Source organism: Capricornis sumatraensis, chromosome 2 (genome assembly GCF_032405125.1).
Source record: "Capricornis sumatraensis isolate serow.1 chromosome 2, serow.2, whole genome shotgun sequence".
NCBI classification, from domain to species: domain Eukaryota; kingdom Metazoa; phylum Chordata; class Mammalia; order Artiodactyla; family Bovidae; genus Capricornis; species Capricornis sumatraensis.
Genome location: NC_091070.1, coordinates 42,040,330 through 42,059,948, shown reverse-complemented (window position 1 = coordinate 42,059,948; position 19,619 = coordinate 42,040,330). Strand labels below are relative to the sequence as shown.

Genomic DNA, 19,619 nt, shown 5'->3' with positions numbered 1-19,619 from the left:
CTTGAGAGTCCCTTGGACTGCAAGGAGATCCAACCAGTCCATCCTAAAGGAAATCAGTCCTGAACATTCATTGGAAGGACTGATGTTGAAGCTGAAACTCCAGTACTTTGGCCCCCTGATGTGAAGAACTGACTGATTGGAAAAGACCCTGATGCTGGCAAAGATTGAAGGTGGAAGGAGAAGGGGACAGATATGGTTGGATGGAATCATCAACTCGATGGACATGAGTTTGAGTAAACTCTGGGAGTTGGTGATGGACAGGAAAGCCTAGTGTGCTTTAGTCCATGGAGTCGCAATGAGTCAGACATGACTGAGTGACTGAACTGAACTGATTTTTCCAATATAGGCTATTTATCACTGTTGAACACTTGCTTCAGTACTTCTCTGTGGGCTGTTTCACCTTAGGAGAAAATATTTGTGTAGTGAAAGGATTGATATTTATTGCCTCTCCTTCACATCAGGCAGAGAAATGGTTTAAAGTGAAGGGTAGGTGAGGCTAAAATAGGAAGCTTAAGGAATCCTTGGGATGAAACTATACCTTAGCCTCAATGAAGATATCGTATTATAATTTTAAAAGGTGTTACCATGCACAGGGATCTCTCTGTATTATTTGTTGCAAGTGCATGTAAATCTACACTCATCTCAGAGTTAAAAAAATTCAAACCTGCATTTTCTTAAGATAAAAGGTAACTATGCAGGTGGAATTATATGAATATTCTGGACAACTACCAATATCTCCTAAACCTAAACATATGTTAAATTTGGACTAGCATATTTCTGACTCTCAGGTACATAATCTCCAGAAATCTACATATTTCTGTATACCAAAAGTACAAAATGTTCATGAAGTGAAGTGAAATAGCTCAGTCGTGTCCGACTCTGCAACCCTGTGGACTGTAGCCCACCAGGCTCCTCCATGGGGATTCTCCAGGCAAGAATACTGGAGTGGGTTGCCATTTCCTTCTCCAGGGGATCTTCCCGACCCAGGGATTGAACCCGGGTCTCCCGCATTGCAGGCAGACGCTTAAGCAGTGCTATTTATATAATAATCAAAATGAACTGTCCAAATCCCCACAATAATATCAAATTTAGATAAACTATGGAGTATTCATATACTGAAATACTGCCAGCAATGAGGATGAGTGAACTATAATCATATACAGTAGTAAACAAATCACACAAACAAGGTTGAGGGACCAGGCACAAAAAGGTAGATCCTGTATGAGTTCTTTGATACAAAGTTCAAAATCTGACAAAACTAATCCATGGTGTTAGAAGCTGAATATTTTGTTTCTGAGGGCTGGTAACATGGACACTATGTATTAAACTTGAGAAGATTCACTGACCTGTACATAATTGTTCATTTTTATTTTTATGCATGGATAAGAATTTAAGTTGAAAACAAAGGCAGTAGTGGTAGCTGCACTAGAGACTCTATGATTTATTTAACATGAATGTGTTTGTACTTTCTGTCACAATGCTTTTTCTCACATTGCATGTCTATCAAGACTCACATGTTTTCTGAGTTCTATGCTCATAAATGACCTTTTCACCTTTTACTATGATTTTATCTTTCAATTGTGGTTAATTATTTTGTTTTGGCTAGAGCACTTGTTGAAGGAATTTAAAAGACATTTTTCTTATTTCTTTGTTGGAGAAATATTTATATCATAGATCTAAAATACTTAATTCAATTTCTCCTCCTTAATATATGAAAAATTCCTTTTTTAAAGATGAAGTCATTGCTTTATTTGTTTCTTTGCAGTATGTTCAGTTTGATTACTTACATTGTCAGTTGGCTTTCATTTTAGTTCGTTTTCCACAATTTTTTTTTTAACCAGAGTTCCTTATTTGTTGTTGTTGTTTAGTTGCTAAGTCATGTCTGACTCTTTGCGACACCATGGACTATAGCCCCACCAGGCTTCTCTGTCCATGGGATTTCCCAGGCAAGAATACTGGAGTCAGTTGCCATTTCCTTCTCTAGGGGACCTTCCCAACCACGGGATCGAACATGTATTGGCAGGTGGATTCTTTACCACTGAGCCACATGGGAAGCCTAGAGATCCTTATATACGATAAGAAAAAAGCACCAGAGCTTGTGTTAATTTCCTATTACTGATGCAGCAAATTGCTACTTAGTTTCAGTTCAGTTCAGTCACTCAGTCATGTCCGACTCTTTGTGACCCCATGAGTCACAGCACGCCAGGCCTCCCTGTCCATCACCATCTCCCGGAGTTCACTCAAACTCACGTCCATCGAGTCGGTGATGCCATTCAGCCATCTCATCCTCTGTCGTCCCCTCCTCCTCCTGCCCCCAATCGCTCCCAGCATCAGAGTCTTTTCCAATGAGTCAACTCTTCATATGAGGTGGCCAAAGTACTGGAGTTTCAGCTTTAGCATCATTCCTTCCAAAAAAACACCCAGGGCTGATCTCCTTTAGAATGGGCTGGTTGGATCTCCTTGCAGTCCAAGGGACTATTATCTAGCTTCGTCATAACTTTCCTTCCAAGGAGTAAGCATCTTTTAGTTTCATGGCTGCAATCACCATCTGCAGTGATTTTAAAGCAACATAAATATATTATCTTAGAGTTCTGAAAGTCATAGGTCCAAAATGAGTTTCACTAAGGTAAAACCAAGATGTTGGGAGAGCTGTGTTATTCTAAAGGCTCTAGGGAAAATCTCTGTAGCTTTTCAGAAGCTGTTTCCATTTTTTGCCTCATAACCTTTCATCATCAAAGCCCACAATGACTAGTCACCTTTCTCATATTTCATCATCCTAATACTGACTCTTCTACCTCCCTCTTCCATATGTATGACTCTTCTGAGTACAATGGGCTCACCTGGACAAGCCAGCATACTGTCCATATTTTAAGGCTAGCCAGTTATTAACTTAATTCTGTCTGCTTCCTTAATTCCTCTTTGCTATGTTACATAACATATTCACCATTTGGGAACATTAAGATATGGAAGACTCTGGAGGATACTTCTCCCTAGTATAGAGACACATTAAGATTTTGTATGATTGGCTAGGTTTTAGCACAAGCTTTATGACTATCCTATGTGGCAGCTTTACAGTGAGTAAGATTAAGTTTTGTGCTCTGACTTCTGGCTTCTGCTTAGGATGTAAAAAACTAAAATGATATTACTTCCACTCTTCTACCTGAAAACACTAAACTATCTGCAAATTTGAAACTTTCCTGGAACCCATCAGAGGTTCCAAGGCAGTCAACCCAAAATCTATAGAAAGACAGGTGCCTCCAAGGGAAGACCAGATGTCAGCACTTGCTCACGTGGGACAGATGCAGCTAGATGCCATAAAAAGGCAGTAAGAAGAATTTAGCCAAAATTTCTAATGAATTACTTAGAGCTGAGTATGGTCTAGTGTGACCATATAGGATACTTAGGAGCTTCATAAACAAGGAGGAAGTTGACGTTACAAGTTTCTCTCCGGATATTTTATAAATAATAATTGAGGATGGTATGACAGTCTTGAGAAAGCCTGGGGAAATATAAGAGAAACCACTACAAAAAAGGCATGAAGCCTTGCCCGGACCCTTCTCTTCTGTCTCCTCTGTGTTAACAACAACAAGCTTTAAGTCACAGCAGGAGGAGGGAGGGAGGTTGCGGGAAGGAAGGGCAGCCAATCCAGTTGCCCTTAGTGAAGGAGTGGAGATGCGACTCACCCCAGAAACAGAACTGCCTATCAAAAGACAAATGATCAGAGCCAGTTGCAGATAAGGCACAGGTATTAGAATATCAGACAGAAAACTTCAACTACCTATGATTAATGTGGTAAGTGCTCAAGGGGAAAAGATGGATAACATGTATGATCAGATATGTAACTTGAGTGAAACATGGAAACTAAACAAAGAAGGCCACATAGACCAATGGAAGAAAAGTGAGAACCCAGAAATAAACCCTCACAGTCAACTAATATTTGACAAAGAAGCCAAGAATACTCAATAGGAATATGATAATCTCTTCAATACATGGCACTGGGAAAGCTGAATCACCACCTGTAGAGTGATGAAATTTGACTGCTATCTTATTGGTGTCCAGTTGCTAAGTTGTGTCCGACTCTTTGCAACCCAGTGGACTGCAGCACACAAGGCCTCCCTGTCCTTCAGACTCTCCCAGAGTCTGCTCAAACTCACATCCATTGAGCAATGATACCATCCAACCATCTCATTCTCTGTCACCTGCTTCTCCTCCTGCCCTCAATCCTTTCCAGCATCAGGGTCTTTTCCATTGAGTTAGCTCTTTGCATCAGGTGGCCAAAGTATTGGAGATTTAGCATCAGTCCTTCCAATGACTATTCAGGGTTGATTTTCCTTAGGATTGACTGGTTTGATCTCCTTGCTGTCCAAGGGATTCTCACGAATCTTCTCAAGCACCACAGTTCGAAATCATCAACTCTTCACTGCTCAGCCTCTTATTGTCCGATTCTCACATTCATACATGACTACTGGAAAAACCATAGCATTGACTGTATGAACCTTAGTCAGCAAAGTGACATCTCTGCTTTTTAATATGCTGTCTAGGTTTGTAGTAGCTTTTCTTCCAAGGAGCAAGTGTCTTCTAATTTCATGGCTGAAGTCACCATCTGTAGTGATTTTGGAGCCCAAGAAGAGAAAATCTGTCACTGTTTCCACTTTTCCCCCTTTTATTTGCCATGAAGTGATTGGACTGGATGCCATGATCTTAGTTTTTTGAATGTTGAGTTTTAAGCCAGCTTTTTCACTTTCCTGTTTCATCCTCATCAACAGGCTCTTTAGATCTTCCTTGCTTTTTGCCATTAGAGCGGTAGCATCTGCATATATGAGGCTGTTGGTATTTCTCCCAGCGATTCTTGGTTCCAGCTTACTATTCATCCAGCATGGCATTTTGCATGATGCACTCCGGGTATAAGGGCTTCCCTGGTGGCTCAGAGGATAAAGCGTCTGCCTGCAATGCGGGAGACCCGGGTTTGATCCCTGGGTTGGGAAGATCCCCTGGAGAAGGAAATGGCAACCCACTCTAGTATTCTTGCCTGGAGAATCCCATGGACAGAGGAGCCTGGTGGGCTACAGTCCATGGGGTTGGAAAGAGTCGGACACGACTGAGCAACTTCACTTTCACTCTGTGTATAAGTTAAATTAGCAGAGTGACAAAATACAGCCTTGACATACTTCTTTACCAATTTTGAACCAATCTGTTGTTCCCTGTCTGGTTCTTACTGTTGCTTCTTGACCTATATACATGTTTCTCAGGAGGCAGGTAAGGTGATCTGGTATTCGCATCTCTTTAACAATTTTCCAGTTTGTTGTAATCCACACAGTCAGAGGCTTTAGTGTAGAAAATGAAGCAAATGTTTTTCTGGAATTCCCTTGCTTTTTCTATATCACTCACAAAAATTAACTTCAAATGGAGGAAAGAACTGAAACCATAAAACTGTTAAGAAGAAAACGTAGTGGAAAAGCTCTTTAATATATGTCTTGGCAATAATTTTTTGGATGATATCAAAAGCACAAGCAACAAAAGCAAAAATTAGTAAGTGAAACTACATCTAACTAAAAAGCTTCTGCACAGTAAAAAAAAAAAATCAACAAAATGAAAAAGGAATTTATTAAATATATGTGCAAATCATATCTTATAAGGGATTGATACCCAAAAGCTAAAAGGAACTCAATTCAATAGCAAAGTAAACAAACAAAAAAACTATCTGATTTTAAAAATAGAGGAACTGTTTTTAATGGCTGAGTAATACTCCATTGTGTATATGTACCACAGCTTTCTTATCCATTCATCTGCTGATGGACATCTAGGTTGCTTCCATGTCCAGGCTATTATAAACAGTGCTGTGATGAACATTGGGGTACACGTGTCTCTTTCAGTTCTGGTTTCCTAGGTGTGTATGCCCAGCAGTGGGACTGCTGGATCATAAGGCAGTTCTATTTCCAGTTTTTTAAGGAATCTCCACACTGTTTTCCATAGTGACTGTACTAGTTTGCATTCCCACCAACAGTGTAAGAGGGTTCCCTTTTCTTCACACCCTCTCCAGCATTTATTGCTTGTAGACTTTTGGATCGCAGCCATTCTGACTGCTGTGAAATGGTACCTCATTGTGGTCTTGATTTGCATTTCTCTGATAATGAGTGATGTTGAGCATATTTTCATGTGTTTGTTAACCATCTATGTCTTCTTTGGAGAAATGTCTACTTAGTTCTTTGGCCCATTTTTGATTGAATCAGTTCTAATGAGGTAGATGGAACTGGAGCTGATTATACAGAGTGAGGTGAAGTTTCTCAGTCATGTCCGACTCTTTGCGACCCCGTGGACTGTAACCTACAAGGCTTCTCCATCCATGGGATTCTCCAGGCAAGAATACTGGAGTGGGTTGCCATTTCCTTCTCCAGGGGATCTTCCCGACCCAGGGATCGAACCCGGGTCTCCCGCATTGGAGGTAGACGCTTTAACTTCTTAGCCACCAGGGAAGCCCCCCAGAAAGAAAAACACCAATACAGTATATTAACACATATGTATGGAATTTAGAAAGATGGTAACGATAACCCTGTATCCGAGACAGCAAAAGAGACACAGATGTATAGAACAGACTTTTGGACTCTGTGGGAGAGGGAGAGGGTGGGATGATTTGGGAGAATGGCATTGAAACACGTATAATATCATGTAAGAAATGAATCGCCAGTCTAGGTTCGATGCAGGATACAGGATGCTTGGGGCTGGTGCACTGGGATGACCCAGAGAGATGGTATGGGGAGGGAGGTGGGAGGGGGGTTCAGGATTGGGAACTCATGTACACCTGTGGTGGATACATGTTGACGTATGGCAAAACCAATACAGTATTGTAAAGTAAAATAAAGTAAAATTTAAAAAAAATAAAAATAAAAAAATAGAGGAACTGAAGACATTTTTCCAAAGAAGACATACTGATGTCCAACAAGTACAGGAAAGGATGTACAGCATCACTAATCACCAGGGAAATGCTAGTCAAAACCACAGTGAGATATCACCTCACACCTGGTAGAATGGCCATTTTCAAAGTGACTACAAATAACAAATATTGATGAGGATGTGAAGAAAAGAGAACCCCTGTTGTTAGTCGGAATGTAAATTGGTAGAGCCACTGTGGTGAACAGTATGGAGGGTCATCAAAAATGAAAACTAGGGCTACTGCTAAGTCAGCAGTCCCACTTCTAGCAGCAAGACTGCATCTTTCTCCTGAGCTCCTGCCAGGCTGTGGTGTGGAGTGAGGGGAACCGGGCATTTGCCCTCTGGACTGGGAAGTGTGATGAGGTGGCTGCCATCTGTGCAAGTCTCTCGCTGCTCTGATTGTTAGCAATCCGACACACACGCCTGCCTCACAAGTAGAGTCTAGGCTTCTCCAGCTCTCCCATCTGTCTCAGTGGATTTCCCAGCAGGCAAGGGGGCTCCCTGGGGCAAGGATCCACCTGTGTGGACCTTCTCTTCCGTACCCCTCCAGGGGTGCTGGACCCACCCTAACGCCTTCCCCTCCCCCTGCAATTCTGCCCAGTTACATGGAGATCTTTCTTGCAGTTTTGGCTTTATAAAAGATATTCTGCTGGTTTCCAGTTAGTTTTTTGTTTGTTTGTTTGAAGTTGTCTTCCATGTGTAGATGTATTTTGGATGTGTTTATGAGAAGTGAGCTCCATGTCTTCCTACTCTGACATTGATCCCCCGTTCAATAAAAAACTATCTTTTAAATAGCCTGATCTGTTGACCTTTCTATACTCCAGATTTTCCACTAATATGCTATATATTTTAAAACACAGACAATATTGAGAAACATTCAAATGAATCATTTTGAATATTTTATCTAGTGGCAACTAATGTAAAATAAGCAATGACCAAATTTAAAAACTCTTCGAAAATTCCAATTTGATATCAAAATATAACAAGTAATCCTCATCGAATACTCACTACTGGGAAAATATTGGATATATTTTATGAGTATGTCAATGTATGTTAATATGTTTATTATATTTTATGGTTGTTTTTATATTCATGTTTCCCAGTTACTGAATGCTTTAATATATACAAACTCAATTAACCATCAGAATAAGCATATGAAGTATACTAAGGAATTTATATTGTTCTCATTTTTACTGCTGAGGATATAAATGTTTTGTGTGGTTAAATCAATTATTCAACCCTACACAACTTTTGGAGCAAAAGTGGAACTTTTTAAATATAATTTATTTTTATTACTTTTAGAGTGCTATAATCTATTCAAAAACATTATTTTGAAAATAATAGATACAGAGAGGGAAAAATTTTAAATGGAATCATCTATTGATTGCTGCTCAGAGGCAATCATGTTAACAATTAAGCTACAGTCACACATCTGTATAAGGTAAAATTGTCCTTCACATCAAAACAATACTATGATTACTTTTATATGTTAATAAGTACTTACAAGGTAACTTTTTATGGATTCTTCATGATCCACTGTTGGGATGTACTGTTGTTGGATATTTAGGTCCTTTCAAGTTTTCACAATGTTAATCTCCCCTTGTGTCTGTTTATGAACTTAGCTTGTATTTTTCAGTCAGAAGGGTATATATCATGTTTATCTCTTTTCTGATTCACTGTCTTATATGATGAGACATTAACATTTCTATGTAGAGATTCCTTCATTTGAAACCTAAGACTGGCAGTTCTCACAGGACTGTTGTGAGAATTAAATGTATACTCAAAAAAAGGGTTCAACAGAAGATGTTTTTAAAATAGTAATTTCTTTGGTTAAATATACATTTTGTATTAACAGGTTTACCACCTCAAAAAGGATTTTGGACCCACTGGAAACTGAAAGAACTCTCCACAACAACCATTCATGGTAGCAGGAAAATGCCTTCAAAAACTATAAAGGACATGATTGCTAGAAATCAAGAACACATAGCAGCTTGTAAGTAAATTTATTATATATTGCTTACTGAAATAGCCAAAATCAAGTATATCATTATTCATTTATCAGAATTTTTTAATGATTATTTTCTGGTGAGAGTCTTAAAATAACATTTAATTTATAGATGGGTATTATAGTAATTTGAATACTGCTTTACATTTTTAGTTTTTCATTATCAAAATTTCATGTACTTAAGTCCTTTTCTCGTTTGCACTTATTATGATTTTAATATTAATTTCAGGGAACTTCTCAGGTATAAGAATGCTACAAATACTCTTACTTTTTGGCTGTATTGCTAACTGGTTAATAATGTGTTTTACCAATAGATAAGCTTAAAATGTTTTATTCAGTAAATTTAAATAATGCCTTTGTAGAATGTCAGTTTTGTGGAATATTTATCAGGACTTACTTAACCTAATATGAAAAAACAATCTACCTGCTTTTATCTAGTACTTTTTAATTTCCATTTTTGTTCAATTCTTTAATCCACTTGTGGTTTATTTGTTACAAGGGAGATAGTTGGATTCCAGTATTTTGTTTCCAAATGCTCACTTTTTAGATAATCCACTTACAGACTACTTGAAATACCAATTCACATGGATATATTTCTGTGTTCTCTTCTACCTGCCAAATTTCTGAGACAAGACCAAACTTCTTAGTTACTCTATATTAATAAGCACTTTAAGGCAAGCTCATGTCTCTCTAATTTATACTGTATTTCAATACTAAACACTGGTCTGGTGCTCAGGCCTCATTACTGACCAACTAAACAGAATCTCAGACTCAGTATTTTTCTTAAAGGTACTCAGATGACTTCAATTTGCAGGCAAAGTTAAGAACTCCTAGAGTAAAGAGAAATACCTTTCCATTTTACTACTTGATACAGGCTGGTGGAAGGAGGGACTAACCTCCTCAACCTACTCCTCTGAAAATTCCCTCTTCAGTTAGTTTTTTATTCTAAAATTGTTTAATTGGTTAATTACTGCTTTTCTGATTAGTACTTTGGTTTTTTGCCACTCTTATCTCTATAGATAGCATTCTGTCTGATTTCTGTCTTTTAGTAGTTATGTGAAATTTCTTATTTGCTAATGTTACCCTGGTTTTTATAGAACTTCATGCATGTTTGTTATTTTGTATAGAAAGAGAGATAATTTACTATTTTGACCCAATGTTAAACATCTCTTTTTGCTTCTTAATCTTACATGTGAAAAATAACTTGTAAAAATAGAAAATTAAGGGACTTTAAATTTTTTCAAGTTTTAACTTACAGAAAAGTGTTAAAAATAGTGTAAGGAACTCCCATATATCCTTTATCCACCTGTTGTTTGAATTTGTTCTATTTGTTTTATCATTCTCCTTTTTTATATAAGCATTTAAAGCTATAAATTTCCCCAATTACTGTTTCAGCTACTTTCTGCAAATTTTGATGTTATATTTTCATTGTCATTTAATTCAGAATATTTTCTAATATCCAGCATAATTTCTATTTTGATCCATGGGTTATTTAGAAGTATATTACTTAATTTTCTAAAATTTAGATTTTTTTCTGGATATCTTAAAATTACTGATTTCTACTTTAAAAAAATAGTGATCTGATCTACTTTTAAAAATAATGATTTCTACTTTTAAAAATAGTGATCTGTGCAGTCTTTTGTAGTGCATTGAGATTTGCTCTATAGTACACTACATGATCTGTCTCGGTAAACATTCCATGTGCACATGAGAAGAATATATATTCTGCAATTATTTTGTCTCAATTAGATCAAGGTGATTTATCGTGGCTCAGATGATAAAAGTATCTGCTTGCAATGTGGGAGACCCAGGTTCAGTCTCTGGGTGGGGAAGATGCTCTGGAGAAGGAAATGTCAACTCACTCCAGAACTCTTGCCTGAAAAATTCCATGGATGGAGGAGCCTGGTGGGCTCCAGTCCATGGGGTCGCAAAGAGCTGGACACAACTGAGCGACTTCACTTTCACTTTTCACTTTAGATCTTCTATATCAGGGTTCAGTAAACTATTGCCTATGGACCACATCTGGCCTATGAGCTAAGAATGATTTTTCTATTTTCAAGGGTTGTAAAATGACAAAACATTAAAGAATATGCTACAGAGGTCATATGCAGCCCACAAAGCCTAAAATATTGGATTATCTGGCCCTTCATAGAAGAAGTTTGCTAACTCTGGTTCTGTATCTTTATGATATTTTATTTAATTGTTCTGTTTATCTCTGAGAGGTGATATTAAGATCTCCAACTACAATTGTAGAATTATCTATTTCTCTCCTTAATTCTGTTGATTTTTGCTTTATGCATTTTTAAGTTATTTGGTACATATACATTCATGTATTATGTTTTCCCTTTAATCATTATATTTCTTTGTATCTATGATAATTCTACTGAGTGCTATTCTGTCTGTTATTAATACAGCCACTTCAGCTTGCTTTTGTTTGTGGCCTGCATAGTGCCTCTTTTCCCATCATTTTACTTACAGCTTCTTTGTGTTTTATGTTTAAAGTATACCTCTTATACATAAGATATAGTTGTATCTTGGGGTTTCTTTAAGTCTTACAATTTCTTCCTTTTAATTGGAGTGATTACTTCATTATATTCAACATAACTATTGAGTCAGTTCAACATAACTATGGTTAGGTTTGTTTTACTATGTTCCTGTTTGTTTTCAGTTTTATCTCACCTGTTTTTTGTTTTTCAGTTCCCCTTCTTTATCTTCATTTGGTTAATCAAATATTTTTAGTATTCCATTTTTATTCCTCTGTTGGCTATTTGCATTGTGATTGCCTTAATGATTTCAAACACATCCTTAAATTATTGAAATCCTACTTAAAGTTAATGTTATCCTATTTCACTAAAATGTAGGAACTTGGAGAATGATAATTACATGTACTCTACTCCTCTTTGTCCTTTGTGCTATTGTTGTCACATATATTAGAAGATCTACATAAATAATGGCCTCACATTATCTAGTGTTAGGATTTTTGCTCCAAATAACTACATGGTTTGTTTCACCTTTATTGAGATCTAATTGATGTACAATAAACCACACATATTTAGAATATAAAATCTGACAATTTGACATATATATGAACTCATGAGACTATCACAACTTTCAGGATAGGAAACATATCCACCATTCCCAAAAGATCCTTCGACTTTTTTTGTAATTCCTCCCTCCTTCTCAATCCCCAGGCAATTACGCCTGTGAGCTTTGTCAGTACAGGTTAGTTTGCATTTTCTAGAATTTTATGTAAATGAAATCATAGAACATGTGCTATCTTTTGTTGGCATTTTCTACTCTGCATAATTATTTTGAGATTCATTCATCTTGTTGCACGTATTAATAGTTTGTTACCCTGTATTTTGCTGAGTCCATAGTAAGGATATACCACAATTTCTTTATCTGTTCACAGGTGGGTAGACATCTGCATTGTTTCCAAGAAAAGTTATTATAAGCTTACTTATAAGCTATTATAAGTAAAGCTGCTGTTAATATTCATTACAAGTCTTTGCGTAAACATAGAATTTCATTTATCTTTAGTAAACCTCTAGTAGTGGAAGTCTGGGTACTATAGGAAGTGCATTACAGCAGTTTAAGAAATTGCCAAATTTATCTAAAATTTTACTTCCTACCAGTATACAAGTTATATTAATACTCTACTTCCTTTTAACACTTTGTATAATCTTTTAATTTTATCCATGCTTGTGGGTTATACTGGTATTTGCTGCTGCTGCTGCTAAGTCACTTCAGTCGTGTCCAACTCTGTGCAACCCCATAGATGGCAGCCCACCAGGCTTCCCTGTCCCTGGAATTCTCCAGGCAAGAACACGAGTGGGTTGCCATTTCCTTCTCCAATGCATGAAAGTGAAAAGTGAAAGTGAAGTCGCTCAGTCGTGTCTGACTCTTAGCGACCCCATGGACTGCAGCCTACGAGGCTCCTCCGTCCATGGATTTTCCAGGCAAGAGTACAGGAGTGGGGTGCCACTGCCTTCTCCAATACTGGTATTTAGCTAGGTTTTATTTTGATTTCTCTAATAACTAATTATGATGAGCTTCTTTTCATGTGCTTTTTTGCCATCTGTAGGTCTTCTTTGCTGAAGTGTTTATTTCAGTCTTTTGGCTATTTTTATTTGGGTTGTTTGTGTTCTTTTAATTCTGTTATAACAGTTATTTATATATTCTAGATATAAGTCCTTTAACAGATATATATTTTATAAATATCCTTTTATAATCTGTGATTCCCTTTTTATTTTATAATAGTGTCTTTGAAAGATAAAATTATATAGTATGGTGAAATCAAATTTATCATTTTTTCCAATATAGTTTGTGCTTTCTGTTTCATATTCAAGAATATTTTATGAAGCTTAATTTCAGTCAAGATTTTCTCCCATATTTTCTTCTAGAAATTTTATAGTATAAAATTTTATAGATTAAAACTGTAGCTCTTACATTGAGGACTCTAATTCATTTTCAATAATTTTTTAAAATTATGTGAAGTAAGCATTGAGGATCATTTCTTTGCATATCGTTCTAGAACCATTTGTTAAAAAGATTATCTTTGCCCATTGAATTACCTTGGAACTTCTGTCAAAAAAGCTTTTGACAACACTTGTATTGGTCTATGCCTAAATACACACTTGTACTCTAAATTTTGTTTCGGTGATGCCAATACTAAACTACCTTGATAAATGTAATTTTATAACATGTCTTGGAGTCAGGTATTATAAATTCTCCACCTTTGTTCTTCTTCTAAAAATATTATTTTGGCTATCCAGAGTTTTTTCATTTCTGTATAATTTTAAACCACTTACAGTATTTAAAGTATATACTCTGAAATTTTAATTGAAACTAGGTTAAATCTATCAACTCAAGAAGCATTGACATGTTAACAACACTGATTTTCCACTCCATGAACATAGACTATTTCATCTATTTAGGACTTTTTTCATTTACCTCAGCAATATTTTCCGGCATTTTTTCTGTATAGATGCTGCACACATCTCTCAAGTAATATTGCACATGGTATTTTTAATTTCAGTTCCTAATTTTTCATTGATAATATATAGAAAATATGATAGAAAAATACTTTTGTGTTGATTTTATATCCTGCAATCTTACCAAACTCTCTTATTATTTTTAGCAGCCTTCTTAGATTTCTTAAGATTTTCTTCATGGACATTCATGTCATCTGAGAATAAAGAGCATTTTTTTTCAGTCTATAAGCATTTTATGTGTTTTACTTGCCTGTGGTTAAGATCTTTAAGAAGATGTTGACTAAAAGTGGTAAGAGTGGATGTCCTTGTTTTATTCTTGATCTTAGATGAAAAATGTTAAACTTTTGCTGAAGTTTTTTATAGATGTCTTTTATCAGGTTGGGGTAGTTTCTTTCTCTTCCTAGTTTGCTGAGAAGTTTTTGTTGTTCTTGTTCTTTTTATAACAAATATATGTAGAATTTTGACAAATGCTTTTTAGCATTTGTTGAGATGAACATATTGTTTTTCTTTTTTAGTCTTTTGATATAGTGAATTACATTGATTGATTTTTCAAATATTAAGCCAACCTTGCATTCCTGGGATAAATCCCGTTTGGCAATTATGTATTAACCTTTTAATGTACTACTGAATTCAGTTTGCTAAAATTTTGTTTTCTTTTCTGTACTATCCTATCACATTTTAGTAATAAGTGTAATGTTTCCCCTTCTTCTCTTTTCTAAGAGTTAGTGTAAAATTGGTATTTATTCTTCTTTACATATTTGGTAGAATTCACCCAGTGAAACCATCTGGGTCTGGAAAGTTCTCTGTGGTCATATTTTTTTGGTCAGATAAAAAAGGTCAGTTTCTCTAATAGATACAGTGATCAAATGATCAGTTTCTTCTTAAGTAAATTTTGTAGTTTTGTGAGTTTTTATTTTATTCCTTTACATATTTTTGTGTTTTTTTTTTCTGTGATGTGGTCTAGTTATTAATACTTAGAAATATTTTGGTCTATTTGAGGCTTTATTTTAAGCTTCATTAGGTGGAACCAGAGAAGTCTTTTGTTTAGCCTAACTTGCTTCCCCTGCTGAGACAGTTCTCTTCTTTAGTATTCTACTCCATGCTCTGTGTATTGCAGATTTCCCATCTGGCTGTCTGGAACATGAGCTTCCTCTGAGCCCCAGGCATTGTTCTGTCTGCTCCTTCCTGTGTTTTTTTTAAAACCAACCTCAGGCAAAAATTTAAGGATAACCTTCCGAAGAGCTCCAGAATGCTCTGTATGTGCTTCTGTCTCATCTATGTTATGCTGACCAGTAAATTTTAGCTTTCCCTGACCTACCTGAATGTTAAATTTTATTTTTCAAATCAGTTCTGTTTGGATTCCCACCACTTGCACTGTGGCCTGAAATTTCTTTTTTTAGAGACAAAAACAGACAAGTGTTCCTTCTTTAGGTTTTCTTCTCTTGGCTGAGGAGTGGGGATTATTGTCCAGTGTTGCCTGTTGTCCAACACATGAAAATCATTGTTTTACATATTTTTTCCAATTTTTTACTTGTTGAAGAATGAGTAAAAGTGGTGAGAGTGGATATCCATATCTTATTCCTGATCTAAGAGGAAATGCTTGCGGCTTTCCATCACTGAGAATGATGTTTGCTGTAGGTTTCCCATACATGGCCTTTATTATGTTGAGTTATGTTCCCTCTATGCCCATTTTCTGGAGAGTTTTTATTATAAATAGGTATTGAATTTTATCAAAAGCTTTTTCTGCATCTGTTGAGGTGATCATGTGGCTTTTGTTCTTCAGTTTGTTAACATGATGTATCACACTGATATACATATGCTGAAGAATCCTTGCATCCTTGGGGTAAAGCACACTTGATCATGGTGTATGTTTCTTTTAATGTGTTGTTGGATTGGCTTTTCTCATATTTCGTTGAGGATTTTTGCATCTGTGTTCATCAGTGATGTTGGCCTGTAATTTTTTTTTTTGGCGACATCTTTGTCTGGTTTTGGTATCAGAGTGATGGTAGCCTCATAGAATGAGCTTGGAAGTGTTCCATCCTCTGCAATTTTGGGGAATAGTTTGAGAAGGATAGATGTTAACTCTTCTTGAACTCTGATAGAATTTGACTGTGAACCTATCTGGTCCTGGACTTTTATTTGTTGGAAATTTTAAAATCACAGTTTCAATTTAGTACTTGTGATTAATCCATTCATCTTTTCTATTTCTTCCTGGTTCAGTCTTAAAAGATTGTATCTTTTAAGAATTCTAGGTTGTCCATTTTATTGGCATACAGCTGCTTGTAGTAGTCTCCTGATCCTTTGTATTTCTGTGATGTCAGTTGTAACTTCTTCTTTTTCATTTCTAATTCTATGGATTTCAGTCCTCTCCCCCTTTTTTTTCTTGATGAGAATCCTACGGGCTCCATGTTAAAAGGTTCAATTCCCCTTCCTTTTTCTGTCTGCTTTTAGTCTTTCCCTGGTATCTTCAAGTGGTTGTTGTTCAGTTGTTAAGTCATGTCTGACTCTGCAGCCCCATAGACTGCAGGATGCCAGGCTTCTCTGTCCTTCACTATTTCCTGGAGTTTGCTCAAATTCATGTCCTTTGAGTCAGTGATGTTATCTAAGCATCTCATCCTCTGCAAGTGGTTAGTGCCCTTTGTTTAAACACTCTCAAGAAGTCATAGCTTTTATCTATGGGAGAGTCAGACTGATATAAATTAAATATTTTGTTTAAATACTGAGTTTATTTTTCAATTTAAATATCAAAAGTGTCAAATCACATTTTCCTATGAAACTATATACTGCTGCATTAACTTGTTATTTAGTCTAATAGAGGAGTCTAAACCAAACTATTTTTTCTTTCTATACAGTTAATCAATAAAATTTAGTTTTTACTTTTACTTTATCTAGATGTTCCAATATTTTAAAATTTATCTTTAAATTTTAAAAATGTCATTAAAACATGTCTTGATAATTTTCATAAGCTTTCACAATGCCAAAATTTAATTAATATTCTTGTATCTCCCTAAGCTCTTTTGTAGACCTAGTAAAGATTTTAGCCAAATGTTTCCAGTAAGACATAGACAACTTATATGACTAAATTGAAGAAGGAGGGAAAGTGACACTGTTTCAGATATTTAAGGAAAAAGTTTCATTTCACCATTGGAGACTATCCCCTGACATTAGGAAATAAAATCTCCATAGAAAGGCCTCAGATTCTGTTTTCACGTGGAATACTTTGACAGACTAAAGTTGCCTTCTTTTGCCTCATAAAAAAATGAAAATATGTAGGGATCAATTTTAAAAAGTAGGATAGACTTCTACAAGCTACTCATCTGGTATATGTTTTGTAAACCAAGAACAGTTTTGTGTTAAGTGACTATTGAAAGGGCTCTGGAAGTGAGATTGAAAGCAAAAAAGTCCCTAGGGAAGATCATGGTTTTCAACATCATGTTTTATACTGTGGAGGTTATCATTCTACCAGGTGTCTCTAAAGTGACCTCTAGTAAGGGGCATCTCTTTGGATTCCCCAAGAAGCATCTCATTTCAGTGGCACTTTGGTTTTCTAAGTAAGTTTCTGCCAGTGGGGATGTGGATCTATCGAGTACTCCTCGTGTATACTTTCCCATCATGTGCTAAAGTATACTTATTATTAAAAACACTTTAAAATTTGGTCCTATTTCATAGGTTTCTATATCAGATTTTGTATTTAATTTCTGATGCTCATACAGATTTTCCTATTTGTAGTTTCGTAGTTATTTTACTTAGAGTTGAGAGATAGATCAAAGTGGTTATATTTATCCCAATACTTTACATGGGGTTTCTTTTTAGATTTGCTTTTATTATTATATTTTATTTAACCATTTAGGAAAGTATAGAAAATACTTCCCACACATAACAAATATTTGTATTTTGCCATATTTGTTTTTCAAGCCTTTTATCTACAGATCTTTTGTACCATCCCTAAATCTGTCTCTCCTTCCCCAAAGGTAATGATTATATGGAAATTTGTGGGCATTCTTTCTTTCTGTAATATATAACATTGTTTTTTTTACATTCTTTACATAAATAATATATATATATATATAACTTTTATATTTCAGTGTTTAGTCATAGTCAGCGTTCAAAAATTTTAAATAATCAGCTGATATTGACCAATATTTCTGGCCACCAAGAGAATATAGTTATGTGGTCTCAGAGTTTATAGCAACCACTGAAAGTGTTTTTCTCTTATTAAGGGAAATACTGCTTAAGAGCTTTTATCTCAATTACTTTTATTCCAAGAATTGTTTATTTATATGTTACTTCATGATGTGTGTATGTGTGTTAGGCTATCAGTCGTGTCTGGCTCTTTGCGACCCCATTAACTATGTCCACCAGACTCCTCTGTCCATGGAATTCTCCAGGCAAGAATACTAGAATGGTTTGCCATTGCCTTCTCCAGGGTATTTCATGATAGTCCTAGTTTTCTCAGAAGTTATTATTTTGCAGTATCCGTTTTATGCAATCTAAAATATAGAATTGCTCTAAGTGGTGTACTACCATGCTTTAAAGAGATTTTATCCTTTATTTTTAATGAAATCATTTTAAAAATTTGAAAAAACAAAATTTGTCTCTGTTCAAACAGTCCTGATTTTTATGTTAATGGAAAATCTTTACAAAATGCTTCATCTATTTTATTTGCCTATAAATATTTGAAAAATACTTTTTATATTAGATTCTAAAAAAAAATCATTTTCTGTTTCTGGATAAGGCATCTAAGTCCGGGATATTATGGCAGGTTAGAGGTTTAATTATGATTTATTTTCATATACTGACAAAAATTAAATTTTAATACTTTTTTTAACTTAGGGAAATCTTCAATTTGAACTATGTACTTGATAAAATGTGTTAAATTATTAGAGCCTTGTTATTAATATTCTTATGTAATAGGTGGCTTTTATTATAAATTATAAAATGAGGAAACTGAAACATAAATTAAGTAACTTGCCAAGGTCAGATAAATGATAAATGATGGAATATGAATTCAGAAAATGAAAGTGAAGGACAGGGAAGCCTGGCATGCTGCAGTCCATGAGGTTGCAAAGAGTGGGACATGACTTAGTGACTGAACAACAACATGAATTCAGATTCAGGAAATTCTGGCCTTAGAGCCTGAACTTTTTAACTACTTCACATACAGCCTCTCAGACATTTAATTTTACAGGATTATAAGTATATTAAGGCTTAAAATTTTCATCATAGGATAAGAGTTCTAACCTAGGAAAATTACCATAGCCTTATTTCCTCTTTCATGACTAATGTGAATGACTGTTTAGATTCCTTCCTGAGATCAAATTTTAATAAGTGAGAAAGAAGGAGGAAAGCTGTTATTATATAAGTGTGCTCAGTCGCTTCATTGGTATCTGATTCTTTGCGACCCTATGGATTGTAGCTTGCCAGGTTCCTCTGTCCATAGGATTCTCCTGGCAAAAATACTAGAGTGGATTGTCATGCCCTCCTCCAGGGGATCTTCCTGACCCAGGGATTGAACTCAAAGAAGGATGGAGAAGACTGGGGAAGAAATCTCATTTATTTCCTGACTGTGTATATGGATACCTCTAGAAATAGTAAGCAGTCATTTGGAGAACTGGAAAACCCACACTGTGGGGCCAGAGTGGCCCAGAGGTACAGTGACAGCAAAGATTTAGAATTTCTAATCCTCTGAA

At 35.7% G+C, this 19,619-nt stretch overlaps 1 protein-coding gene across 1 annotated transcript in view; it reads left to right on the top strand.

Moving 5' to 3' along the window:
• FAM227B (family with sequence similarity 227 member B) overlaps positions 1-19,619 on the top strand; it is a 209,025-nt gene that overhangs the window by 33,122 nt on the left and 156,284 nt on the right. The window contains exon 9 of the mRNA XM_068992351.1: positions 8,786-8,923. Coding sequence (XP_068848452.1) covers positions 8,786-8,923 — 138 coding nt within the window. The remainder of the gene's footprint in view (positions 1-8,785; positions 8,924-19,619) is intronic.